General features: G+C 31.9%; 1 protein-coding gene across 1 annotated transcript; it reads right to left on the bottom strand.

The window, feature by feature from the left end:
• Nucleotides 1-742: 742 nt before the first annotated feature.
• Nucleotides 743-7,104, bottom strand: LOC134695013 (uncharacterized). Its single transcript, XM_063556149.1, has 3 exons — nt 7,005-7,104; nt 3,929-4,264; nt 743-2,850 (listed from the first exon to the last, which is right to left on the bottom strand). Exons 2-3 carry the CDS (start codon nt 4,257-4,259, stop codon nt 860-862), a joined length of 2,322 nt encoding a protein of 773 aa, XP_063412219.1. The 5' UTR covers nt 4,260-4,264; nt 7,005-7,104; the 3' UTR covers nt 743-859.
• Nucleotides 7,105-14,207: the final 7,103 nt, after the last annotated feature.

Below are 14,207 nucleotides of genomic sequence, written 5' to 3'. Positions count from 1 at the left end.
TGGAAATCAGGAATATGGAATGGACTATAAGGTTTAATTATATATAATAGGGACTTGTCAATTATGTTTCTCGGCAATCCCATTCTTTGTCAAGCCGTGGCCGTACAATTTTGTATTTTTGCCAAATGAATATTTCTTACTTTATATTTGTATTTCATTTGATCCCACGTTGTCTCAGATAATAGACTATGTGTAAGTTCTTGACACCAATATATGAACCTCGTGCACTTACTTTTCTTAAGCACTAAGGATTCACTCCGCAATCCTATATACGTATGTGTCTTTTCGCTATCTTCATTCATAATGTTCTTGTCCGTCACACGAACTAATAATGTTTTTGTCTTCAAATCTAACGAAATAATGTGTTTGTCTTCAATTTAATGTGTGATAGTTAACAGCCAAAACCATTAAAATTGTATCTAGATAGAAGAAACATGGGATTGTCAATCAATTAGTTGACGTATAAACAAATAATGTGTAAAAGAAATGATTCGGGAAAATATCACAAAAAGTGGAATCAAATATCAATTACAGCCAACATGGTCAATGTCTGTACTAAGTCAGGAATATGACAGTTGTTTATCTTTCGTTTGTGTGTGAGCTTTTGATTTTGCCATTTGATTATGAACTGTTCTGTTTTAGATTTTCCTAGAAATTCGTTATTTTTGTTATTTTACTCATTGCACGAACGAGTTCGATGCTTAGCTTCTTAAAGTGGTTTTGACTTCAGTAACACTCTACATTTAAATAGCCAAAATAAGACTTTATTAATTCTATGAGACAAGACAATATACATCCTTTAGTTACACACATGTATAATACAACACATCATACTACATTAACTGTTGAAGCTTAATGTTTATATTAAAAGATTTGATTTCCTTGCTTCTGCTGAGTAAAATACATTCAATTTACATTGCAAAGCTTCCTCATAGCATTGATAGGCCATGTCTTTATCATCGGACATTTCAAAACATACTCCAAGTATTATTAATGAATTAGACTCTGTATTTATTGATATAATATTGTGATGTTTAACTGATGTATATAAATCAGATAATGCCTCTCGTCTCTTGGATATATTCCCAAGATGATGAAAACATAAAAATCTAAAACAGTGACACATTACATTTGGTAGTATGTTCATGATTCGGTCTTTTACCTCCAGCTGTAGTTCGTCTGGTATTAATGGCGAGTGTTTATCGTAATGAACATGTTGCGCAGTGCCTATTATCAGCCTTTCTTTCAATGTCATTGAAGATTGTACAGTATGTCTGTAATTGTTTTTCGGTACGTCATTGTTTTTGACTGTAGAGTCTGAGTCTATCAACATCAAATAAGGTGAATACTTTGATAGAACATAATCCGTTATTCTGAGTGTGTCGTTGAACTGTCCTGTTACATAATAAAACGACGCGTATAACAACCAACCCGATACAGCATCTATCTTGATGATGTGTTTGAACAATCTATGATACAGTTTGCGTATGTTGAAAGTGTTACCTTTTGTATTTGGTGATGGTAATCGCTTTACTATTATTTCACTTATTTTGGCATGATAAAATATACATGCTTCAATAATAAACGTAGATGATTCGGACTTAAGTAAAGCATCAATACAAGAACATGCTTTATAAAGATTTGTAATTCCTCCTGCTCTCATGTGTTCCTGGAATAAAAGAACAGTTCTATGAAGTAAAAAGTCTAGCGAAATGAACGAAGATTCACTCTTTGTACTCAATACATAATTATGATCATTGTCTAGCGGAAATATATTCTGTATCAACCCATCAATCCCTCTACACTGTATACTTTCCAGTACACCTAGTACTATCTTATTGTTAGTCTGATCGATCTTTCCTAGGAACATATTATGTTCGGGAATAAAATAGTTCGGACAGTAACATGTGTTCACCCATAATATTAATTTGTCAAGGCATAGAGAAAAACAATGATATATCTTAGATAATTGAAATGTGTCAATATCCACCTCCCCCGAAACCCAAAACAGAGCCGTCTTTAAAAAGTAAGAACATAATAAATCTTTTAATTCATCGTTTGTGTTAATTATACGCTTGAGTGTTAATTTGAGTAAACCGTAACATAAAAGTTGAGTTAAATTAAACGAATGTACAAGTAATTTTTCAGCCACAGAGAAAGACACTCTCCATAAATCGTCATTAACTGTTGAGGTCTTAGGTCCTATAGGTACTAAAAAACACCCGGAATTTATGATCCTATCACAAACGAGACTAGATGGCCAGTGCCATCGATGACGTGATGCCCATGGAATTGCGTTTTGAGGAAAATATTTACTCCTTAGACATAATGCAAAATCAAATGTCTGGTCTTCGTCTGATATACATGGACCATGTATACATACCGCGTATGGATGTTGTTTCTTATAGTCCTGAAGAATGCTGTTAGCTGTTAGATAAAATCGACTACCAGTACATGTACCTGGCGGACAGCGTGAACATTGTTCACGAAGGGATACCCCATTATGTTGCGATACTATTCTCACTCTAGCAAATCCGGGATGATCAATATCTGTCTCCATAATATATAATGCAGTACGATGTATTGGGTCTTTGACGTTCTTAACATTCTTTGTCTCTCTATAGTTATTTAGTGCGAACATAACATCTATGTCACTGCCTGGTAAATCAAATCCTTCTGACAAACTTCCACTAAAGATTTGTGTTCGATTTATCGACCCTGATAAGTTAACGATCATATCTTGTATTATAAAAAGTCGTTGTCTCTTTCGTATATCTATTTCACTTCCAACTGTTTTTATTAGATTATCGTATAAGTATTTTTCCCTCTGGTCACTCCAAAGCAAGTGATCTGTAAGAAATATATGGGGTTACTTATGTAACATGAAACCAAACAACTACGTCGTATATGGAAAATTAACTCCACTAGATATTTCCAAATCCTTCTTTCTGATCATAGTACAATGTTAAGTGTTATGTAGACGCAGTGTATAGCGTTGTATATATAGCATGATATGGCAATTAGCCACAAATGGAACTGTATTGAACATGTTGGATAAAACGTGTCCCGCGATCAATTGCTTGGTTAAACAACTATTTAATTAACTTTCACATAATTATGATATGAAGTATTCTGGATAAGTTTTCTTTTGAATGCATATTTTTTTATCACCTTGTTTAATTATCGAAAAGATGAGTTCAAAGCATTGCCTGTAATTTGCCTTTCATGTCTTTGGTTTGAGGGCATCTGTTTAGGTAAATTTAAAATAGCAAATTGGACGAATCTATTTCATAAAGAGTTATGTCATTACTTCAAAAGATTTATCTTCAACCCTAATAATTGAGTGAAATTGTACTTCTCGGGATTAATGCAATTCGACTTATATATTTGCTAATGCTATATACACTTATATTTTTGTCAGAATAAAGTATTGTATTCTTGACAAATATAAAACATGAAAACATGAAGATTTAATGTTCCTCAATCTTAAGCTTGTTTTAGAGACATTGTCATTCAGATCGTCTCGTTCAAGCGAAACAGTTCAACACCGTAAAACTGACTTTTCTTCACAAACATGAATTATATTAGTTTTGTCAATTTAGTTTATCCCTTCCACATGTCTATATTATTGTAAATAATAAAAAAAAAAACTTATAACCAATTTGTGTTATCCTTATAGTCTTGTTTTCTCATTGTGGTCATGGAGTTTGTTATTTACTTCTTATTTACTTTATTACGCATTGTATCGGCTGTTTGTCATTTCTTTTGTTTGATATTGTGTTGCTTTTTTTTGTTTGACTAATAGTTTTCTAGTTCAATTTAAATAATCTAAACATTTTCAGACTGTTTCTAGAATGGATTTACATCAACACCTAGTCTATACATTAAATGTTGATGGGTTTTAGAATATAACATTTAAAAAAATTACCTTCATTGCATTCTGTACAGTTCTCTAAGAATTCTAGATATTCTTTTGATGATTTGTCTGGATATCTAAGGTTCAGTATCCACTGTTCTTTTGTTTTCCTTCTTTCTAAACAAGCTTTATACATCCGTTCAAACTGACTGATTGTAAGTCCGAAAACGTCATTTGAGATCACCATCCCTCCATCTAAAGATGGGTAAAGTAATGGTGTAAACTTACGCTTTCCACGGTACGGAAAACGTTTAACACCGTAAATTTGCCAGTACGTAGTTTTCTTTATGCCAAATAGATTTTCATCATCAGACTTGTCTTGGTTTCTGACGTTTACGTTCATGATGCCTGTAAGAGAGATCCGATTTAACAGACTCAATTATGGATGACATATCAATATAAAATGATTTGTAAGTATATTAATGTTGAAAATTTAAAATTATTTACCGATGATTATCAAGTAATATATTATTAGTACAGGTGTAAAATGTTGTTTCTACAGTCCAGTTACATGCTACTTTAGTTACAATTAAATGCGTTTGAACACAAAATTGTAGTAACATTTCATGCCTATAGTAGACAATGCTGTACTCAATAGTTTAATTATCGAAGTTAAGTGTTATATTTATCATGTGTCTCAACTTGAGGTTCTGTTGTATTTCCACGCTAACCTATTCGGTTACCATGTTATGTTAATACTTGGGACAACGTATAAAATCAATTCAAACGAAAGAACTACGGTCAAATTTGATTACCAACCCTGTATAGTTAATGAGTATAAACAACCACGTCCGGAAGAATATTTTTCAAAGTATAAATTTAGACGCAAAGCGTAGGAGAGATGGCAAACGGATATTTGCGACGATAAGACCAATTGCACAACCAGTTCACAGTTCATTAGTAACAGTTTCGTACATTTTCAAAATCATTTTATGTCATTAATTTCACATACCAGTCATGACGGACATATATTGATATATCTGAAACATTTACGTCAGCAGAAATATTGGCCTAACTTCCGGACCACTTTAGATCACCCCCAGTTTTTGCGGGGTTCGTGTTGTTTAGTCTTTAGTTTTCTATATTGTGTCTTGTGTACTATTGTTTGTCTGCTTGTTTTTGAGCCATGGCGTTGTAAGTTTATTTTTGATCTATGAGTTTGCCTGTCCCTTTGGTATGTTTCTCCCCTCCTTTAAAGTATTTTTTACTGATATACAGGTATTAACAATGTTACTTCAACTGATCGGGTAGAGCTTACGATTTAATTTGCATAAGGACAGTATATTTTAGTATGTGGGTAATAAAGATGATTGCTGGTATAATTATTTGTGAATTCTTATCAACTATCAGTGTCACAAAACACATATACACAAGAACTGAATGTATAACTGGACACGGAATTGATGAGTTCGTCCCTAAACTCCTGTCTATAGATGGACTGCTCTTAAACAAGCGAACTTCTTAAACTCCGCCCAGTCAAGTGAAATAAATCTAGTAATAGTCATCTATTGGAATATGTTTTACAGTTATATACCTAGTTGCAACTGTTTCAATTACATTTTGTTAGGTTTTGTATCATTTATTTATGACGGTAGATATATTTTTAAATTTCACTCGCTTTCACACGAGTTATTGAAAGTAAAATCAATGGAAAATTGCAAAAAGGGAAGAAAAACGTCCGTATGTATAGATTGTAAACTCATTATTCTGATAAACATCATTTTTAGGTATTAAACAATCGAACGCTACTCACCATAAGTGTAAAACACTTGAATAACTGTACTTGAAAGGAAAACGAAACCTTATCTTATTGGTGCTATTTAGAAATCAAATTGCTATTTTTATCTGTACCGGAAATAATGTGTCACATGAAATGAAGATTATTTAGATTATTTTGTAGCTTAAAAATATCTGCTTAAATTCCTAATTGGCAGTTATCTTTAACAAATGTTGACGTGCCTGAAAGCAGATTTCGTAATGTACATAAAGTGCAGGGAATTTGAGGTGAAAAGTGGCCTAACCTCAAAATAATTGCAACAGAAACATTTTATACGAATTTCACTGGTTGTGACATATTGAAAATCGGTGTTTCATAAGCTGCGGGAAATTTATGTTTTTGGAGTAAAATGGGGATTTAATGTGAAAATCGCTAAAAACTGGAAAATAATTATTTTTTAAAAAGTTTTTTACTCAAAGTCCTTGTTTTTTTCAGTAAACGTAGATTCATGTGATGAAATATCAAAATTGTATAACCTTAATTGTTTTTGAAAAAAACGCTGATTGTGAATATAAAAATGGGAAAAATTAATAAATCTAACAAATCTTTTTTAAATTTCATATGTGTTATGAAATAATAAAGAATTCTAATCTTTCAAAGAATGAGTACGCTTCAACAGAAACATAGTACTCAATATTTTGACATAAGATATAAGATTTATCATATACCAAAAACGAACTTACAAGTTTATTTACATAATCTTCCACATCATTAACTTTGTTTGAAGAGAAACATTTAAATGATGAAAATTAAACCAAATGGTATATACGTCATGATTTTTGAAAAGGCAGTAAGAGTCATCGACCATTATTAACATTAAACTAATAGACACTCTGCGTCTGGCTTATCTTGAACAAATGACAAATAATCAATAACATGGCTTGCATAACACTGCCTAATGAAAATAGAAAAGCACCATGATAAATAACAAACATATTTGACAGGTAAATTATAAAATATATGGGAATTTGACCAACTTTAAGAAAAAGAAACGCTTATCTGTTCGCATTCTTTTACCTAATATTATACGCTTCAACTGAATAATACGAACCGTAGACCCTTAAAATAAAATAATGATTACCATCTAAAGATTAAAAGATACAACACTGAAGATACACTAAAGTTATCTCAATGGTGATATACAAATTGGGATATGCTTCATATTATTCATATGCTGCTAATGCGGAAACCATAATACATATTTCCGTATATGTACTTTGAAATGATACAACATTTTGTTAGGATGAACATGGATATTTTTAATATATATTTGATTTCTGATATATTTTACTCCAATGAGACAAATCCTACCTTTACATCAATGAAGATACATGTAAAGTCGTAACCTCCACTCACTATACCACGTCTATGATTTTACACTTCAGATGTAACAGAAATAAAAAGAAAAAAGAAAAACTTCCTGCAGGAAATTGACAACATTTATGAATAATTTTCATAGACTCATTATTTATAACAAAAATATTGACATATACTTTTCATAACTGATTAATACTTGTTCAAGGTGAGAGGTACGTAAATGAACGCCTCTAGCGGAAAGCGGGAAAATCGACGTCTGTTGTTATGGGAGTTACCTCCCGTACACCAGAAAAAATGTTTTCAAGATGTCGGAATATGTTCCGCTTCGTCGGAATAATGTTGAAGTATTGAATGCAACTCATCAAAATATACAGCAAAAATTAAAGTATGTTAATGAAATATCTTGTCACATTTAAACAGTGCTTCCGAGCCTTCCCTCCCATGAAAATAAAGTAACTTGGCTATGTACGTGAAAGTCGGAGAGTGAGCTGACCAACTAAAGCTTCCAAGAATAGCTTTTCACCATAATGTTTCTAAAAAACTGTTTAAAAAAACAAAGAATCTGTTTCGGAAGTATTGTGTATATGCATTTGGGTAACTGTACATTAACTTACTACATGCTGGTAATCGGCACAGATTCAGAGACTTAACTTGAAAATCAGGAATGTTGATACGGGACGTGAAAACGAAATGTAGTATAGATAAAAATATTACAAACCCATACCGTGATGCATTACACACATACACTCACACAATAACAAATTAAAGCATACTCTAGTGTCATTTCATTATTTTGCTAAAGCTAAAGTATAGCAGCAGACTTACATTCAGTTATGCACTTGCATTCAAAGAAATAAATTTATTTCTCAAAACAATTGTGAAAACGTCGAAGACGTATTCAATCCTCGACAAAATATAGGTTAATTCTGATACTCTTATTTTGATATTCCTGTTGTATAACTATTTTCGCATTTAAATATAAACATATGGATGTTCATACAAACAAAAAACCTTTCTTTACAGTGCTTTCTTTCACGTCCGCGATATGGTATATAAATAGAATTTGAAAATGAAAGTAATAGTAAAAAATGTTACACATTGTTTTTCACTCTAGTTGAATTGACTGATACATTGTGAATTACAAGCTTCCAGCATGAAAACGCGGTAAGGGAAAAATAAAGCTCCGCTGCATGAACATAAAAATTACTCTTTACCTTCACTTAAAAAATAAAATAATTTGCAAAGTATAGTATAATATGTGTTATACTGAATATTAAAAAAAATTCTGCGTGCATCAATCAATTCATTTTAAAAAGCGCAAAATTTCGCAATTTATTATTTTGATTTAAGTTGATGTTGTTTGTTCACATGTGCGAATGCTGCTATTAAAAGTTAGAATATGAGTTTAATTTTGCTACACATATTTTTTCTAAATTTTCACAATATTTTAAACTTTGCAAACAATTCTGAAGTATGAACAGAAATATTGTTGGCATAAATTACGATGCACATAATGCCGTTGGCGATGTCCAATCGCTGCAACAGATAGTTATTACTTTAAAACTCCCTCGAAGACGGTTCTTCAAATCACATGCAGCATTTCTTTTCAGTAAATTGTTAGCTTAATAATTACAGCTCACAAATAGTAAGGCGGCTGCTACAAGCATGAAATTTGGCACACAAATCTACACTGAATACTAGTTCATTTATCAGAAAGTTATCTACTGTGTGTTCAAAGGCCGTGTTTAACAATAAATAAACAACACATAGCTGAGAGGGGGTAGATCAGACTGTTACCCAGAGGAAGCAGTGTCAACCACGGAGAAGCCAAGGTTGACAATGCTTTTTCAAAGGGTATTTTATTGCAAGATCTAATCCTTCCAAGAAAAAGAAGAGGTGTTGATGGTGTGCACGGATAGCGCACAGAACAGTTTGCCGGAAACCCCGACTAACAAAAATATCAAAATATAAATAAGTTGAAATAAAATTGAGAATGGAAATGGGGAATGTTTCAAAGAGACAACAACCCGACCAAAGAGAAAAACAACAGCAGAAGGTCACCAACAGGTCTTCAATGTAGCGGGAAATTCCTGCACCCGGAGGCGTCCTTCAGCTGGCCCCTAAACAAATCATATACTATGTATATACATTTTGTTTTTAAGTATTCAGATCTATGCATTGCCGTTACTATGATAATGGAACAAAACCAACGATAGGGAAACAAGTAGGGATAATGTTCATCAAACTTCAAAAACTATTTTTGTTCGGCTTTTGCCTAAAATTAAATTTTATCCCACATCTCCTTTCGTGTCATACACACATTAATTAAAGTACTAGTCTTTTTTGATTGGAGTATGTGTTTATGTTTGTGTTCCGTTCTCGTGCCATTGAAACATAATTTTGTATATTTTATATTCATGACTTTCTGCAAGTATCGGTTGAATGAAATTTTACTGGTGTGTTTTATTATGCCGTAGCGGAGGGACATTAAGTTTAAGAAGTCGTGCAACACAACAAGGTCAATGGATCTCGATTGCTGGATTCCCTTTAGAGTCCCTATATATTTGATTCGAATGCACCCGAAAAATTCCGTTAGCTATTTAGCAACGATAAAGTCCGAGAATAAACTGGACCCTTGCTGTTGTTTCACTGTTATCGTGTGCAGAAGTATCAATGAGCGGGTGACCAGTTTAGTCCGAGAACTCATGTGTACAATGACGTTCCCGATTCAACTACGGACTCGTCATTTGACAGTGACTGTAAATCTGAATTGGTCAGTGAATTAACGGGTGAAAAAATAATTATAAAAAGCAAAAACGCTCTACGTTGGACTTCTCCCAACGACGAGCGTGATTGACCGAGTGGCGTTTGATTTATAAACAAAAACATAGCAAAACGAATGCGAACAGATAAGCGTTTTTTTTTTTTTAAAGTTGGTCAAATTCCCATATATTTTGTCATTTACCTGTCAAATATGTTTGTTATTTATCATGGTGCTTTTCTACTTTCATTAAGCAGTGTTAAGCAAGCCATGTTATTGATTATTTGTCATTTGTTCAAGATATGCCAGACGCAGAGTGTCTATTGTTTAATGTTAATAATGGTCGATGACTCTTACTGCCTTTTCAAAAATCATGACGTATATACCATTTAATTTAATTTTCATCATTTAAATGTTTCTCTTCAAACAAAGTTAATGATGTGGAAGATTATGTAAAAAAACTTGTTAGTTCGTTTTAGTTTTATGATAAATCTTATATCTTATGTCAAAATATTGAGTACTATGTTTCTGTTGAAGCGTACTAATTTTTTGAAAGATTAATTTTTTTTTATGTTTATATAACATGAGAATGAAATTTAAAAAAGATTTGTTAGATTTAAAATGTTTTCCCATTTTTATATTCACAATCAGCGTTTTGTTTCCAAAAACAATTAAGGTTATGCAATTTTGATATTTCATCACATGAATCAAACGTTTACTGAAAAAACAAGGACTTTGAGTAAAAAACTTTTACAAAAATAATTGTTTTCCATTTTTTTGCGATTTTAACATAAAGGCGGTTCGCGGGTCTAAATCATTTATATAGGATTTCTCTATATTTTTCTATAAATGAACTTTATCTCATAGTTAATAGAAAATCAAAATAAAAAAGTGGGGTCACCGTTCATTTGCGCTCACAATCTGTCTTTATAAGAAGCATACATTTTTGTGAAAGTGGGTTTTTTCTGTTGAAGTAATAAGAGAAATAAAGTTAATATCGAAATAAAAAAAGAAATTTATTACAGAAATCGTTCAAACTTTACCATTATTTAGTTTAAGTACAGCTTATATGGAAATTATATTAAAAAAATATAGGTCACCGATGAGTTGAAAAAGATATTTTAAATTTTAAAGCCAAAAAATGGCGTTTTTCCACAAAAGGGAGATAATTTGGAACTTTTTCATTGATGACTACATTTTAAAAGTGATCTGGGGCCAACACGAATTGATTGTTTTGAATGATTTTTGTACCATATGATAAAGTAACAACTACAAAAGGTAACAACTAAAATTTATAATGAAAAACAAATGTTTAATTTTTTTCTGAAATTTTTATACTCTCGAGCACCGATTTTTAATATGTCACAACCAATGAAATCGATATAAAATGTTTCTTTTGCAATCATTTTGAGGTTAAGCCACTTTTCACCTCAAATTCCCTGCATTTCATGTAAATTACGAAATCTGCTTTCGAGGACGTCATCTTTTTTTTAAAGATAACTGCCAATGAGGAATTTATGCAGATATTTGTAAGCTACAAAATAATCTAAACAATCTTCGTTTCATGTGACACATTTATTCCGGTACAGATAAAAATAGACTTTGATTTCTAAATAACACTTATAAGAAAAGGTTTCGTTTTCCTTTCAAGTACAGTTATTCAAGTGTTTTACACTTATGGTGAGTAACGTTCGATTGTTTAATACCTAAAAATGATGTTTATTAGAATAATAAGTTTACAATTTTTACATACGTACGTTTTTCTTCTTTTTTTTGCAATTTTCCATTAATTTTACTTTCAATAACTCGTGTGAAAGCGAGTGAAATTTAAAAATATATCTACCGTCATAAATAAATGATACAAAACCTAACAAAATTTAATTGAAACAGATGCAACTAGATATATAACTGTAAAACATATTCCAATAAATAAATATTACTAGATTTATTTCACTTGACTGGGGGGGGGGGGGGGGGGGGGGGGTTTAAGAGCAGTCCATAATGTTTGTTTTGGCAAAATTTACAGTCAAACCCCATTTACAAGTATATAATAATAATGTGTGTAACATATCTTGCATCAGAACTAAAAAATCATATCATCAGCATACATAAGTGAAACTAATGAAAAGGCTTGCACTTCATATGATATATTACTATTACGTAGAAATTCCATTTCAGAGTCATTTACATATAACATGTATAACGAAAAAAGTAAAGGAGAAAGAACTTCCCCTAGCATAAGACCAACTGAACTTGCAAACTGTTCAGAATAAAAACAATCAACTTTCACACATACTTTAACTGTAGAATACATTGATTTGAAAACCGAAAGTAATTTGCCTGTTATACCAACTCTTGATAGTTTCAACCATAATTTAAGTCTGGTTACGGAGTTAAATGTCTGTTGGAAGTCAACGAAACAGCAATGTAAATGTTTTTTTTCTTGAAAAATGCTTTCTGAACAAGTGCCAACAAAGAATAAATTGCAACTGTGCTGCTACCCGGGCGAAATCCAAATTGCTCAAATTGCGCATTTGTAATGACACCATACATTATTCTCAGACCATTTTATTAGTCTTGAATTCATGATAGATGTAAACAGCTTCGCTAAATTACTGACTAAACTGATTCCACGATAGTTCGCTGGATCGGACAAAACAACTTTTTCAAAAACAGGAATTAACACTGCGAGTGCCCAAGATTTCGGAAAATGTCCTGATGCTAATATCTTATTTAATATTTTCTCTAGGAATGGTAGCAGAATATCCTTAAATTTAATGAATAACTCGTTAAATGTACCATCAATACCATAACTTTTACCACGTTTAAGGTTAGAAATACACTTCAGAATTTTATCTTGTGTAATAATTTGATCAAGTTCAAGATGTTGTATCGGAAACGGTCTCTGGAGTGTCGACTGTCACATTAATACCATCATTTGTGACCAAATGTCTAAAATGCTCGAAGAATTCTGAAAGTGACACATCAGAAGTGTTGGCTCTCTTCTTTTGAAACAGTTTATAATATTTCTTATGGTCGGTTTTACGCAATATAGCTATCATATCACCTTCTTGACGCTTATATTTTCGTTCGTTATTTTCTAAACTCTTGTATTGTCTTTTAGACATAATTGATATTTGATGATTTTCAACATTTTTGTCTCTATTAAATGTATACAAAAAAACTAATATAGATAGATCGAAGTCATTTCCACTCGAATTAAACCATTGATTGTCATCTTTATATCGGGTCGTCTTACTACGGGTATGGGTCTATAATGTGTAAAAAGTCATATGGAACCAATAAGTAGTCCACAACACTCATTCCCCTGGAACCACAAAATGTATAGTCATAAGCTAAGCCATCCTTATGCCGACCGTTCAAAATACGCAGACCAGTGCTTCTACATAGATTTAACAATTAATCATTTAACCCGAACTCATTTGTACTTTGATCTGGATTTCTTGTTACTGGAAGATTTGTGTCACCTAAGTACCCACAAATATGGTTGAAACTATCAAAACTGATGTCACATACATTGTCATTTATTATAAAATCATTTACTATAACAGTTCTTGCATTCATATCACCTAGTAAAAATACTCTTAAAGTTTGTGATGTATATTTTTCAACAGAATTCAACAAATCATAGAATAAATCCACCGTGATAAATCACAATTATACATTTTATAATAATTTGAATGGGCAGGAGGCAAATATACACATCCACTAAAATAATCAAACCCACAAGTTAATATATCCTTTGACACCTTAAACCATATAATTGTATCGCTCTGAATATCAACTACTTCAACATTCTTTGCAAAACAGAACTGTTTTTTTTATTAACAAATATAGTCCACCGCCTTGTTTATATTCACTTTTTAGTAATGGGACTGGATTACAAATATTACCATCTACAATATCATCAAATGACTTATCAATCTAAAAATCAGACAAATTAACAAGATCATAAGTTTTAATGTAAGATAAAAAAAAATTTGGCTCATTAAGTTTATTATGTAAACCACCATTAAGGTTCCGATACAAAAGGTTTATAAAGGAGATGCTTCTCGATGTGTCTTTTTCTGGACCTGTGTGCATATCTGCTAACACTTCAAAGCGGGATCCACTAGACGAGACATCACTCACTGAAGATTTACAAGGTTTTATACTTGAAACGCTCGGTGTTTTTTCGGCCACTGAAAACCCTGGACCCGACGATGTATCCGACATTATATCACCTGACTGATAACGACGTGTAAATTTGACTAGCTCGTTTGATTTAACCACAGTCTGCTCACCATCAATAAAAAGTTTACCTTTATTAAACGAAACTCGTTTACCTGCCTCCTTTTCTTTTTTTATACACAGGATATAACAATTTACGTTTTTCATGTATAGCTTTTGGAAAGTGTTCTGAAATTGAAATTGTT

Source organism: Mytilus trossulus, chromosome 13 (assembly GCF_036588685.1).
Source record: "Mytilus trossulus isolate FHL-02 chromosome 13, PNRI_Mtr1.1.1.hap1, whole genome shotgun sequence".
NCBI lineage: Eukaryota > Metazoa > Mollusca > Bivalvia > Mytilida > Mytilidae > Mytilus > Mytilus trossulus.
Note: the sequence above shows the minus strand (reverse complement) of the source record. Positions and strands in the feature narration are given on the sequence as shown.

What these genes read in the sequence shown, in the direction of transcription:
- LOC134695013 (XM_063556149.1), bottom strand. Translation starts at nt 4,259, where the DNA reads ATGAACGTAAACGTCAGAAACCAAGACAAGTCTGATGATGAAAATCTA. An exon ending in CTGTACAGAATGCAATGAAG is followed by an intron (nt 2,851 to 3,928) that starts GTAATTTTTTTA and finishes TATTTCTTACAG; the next exon opens with ATCACTTGCTTTGGAGTGAC.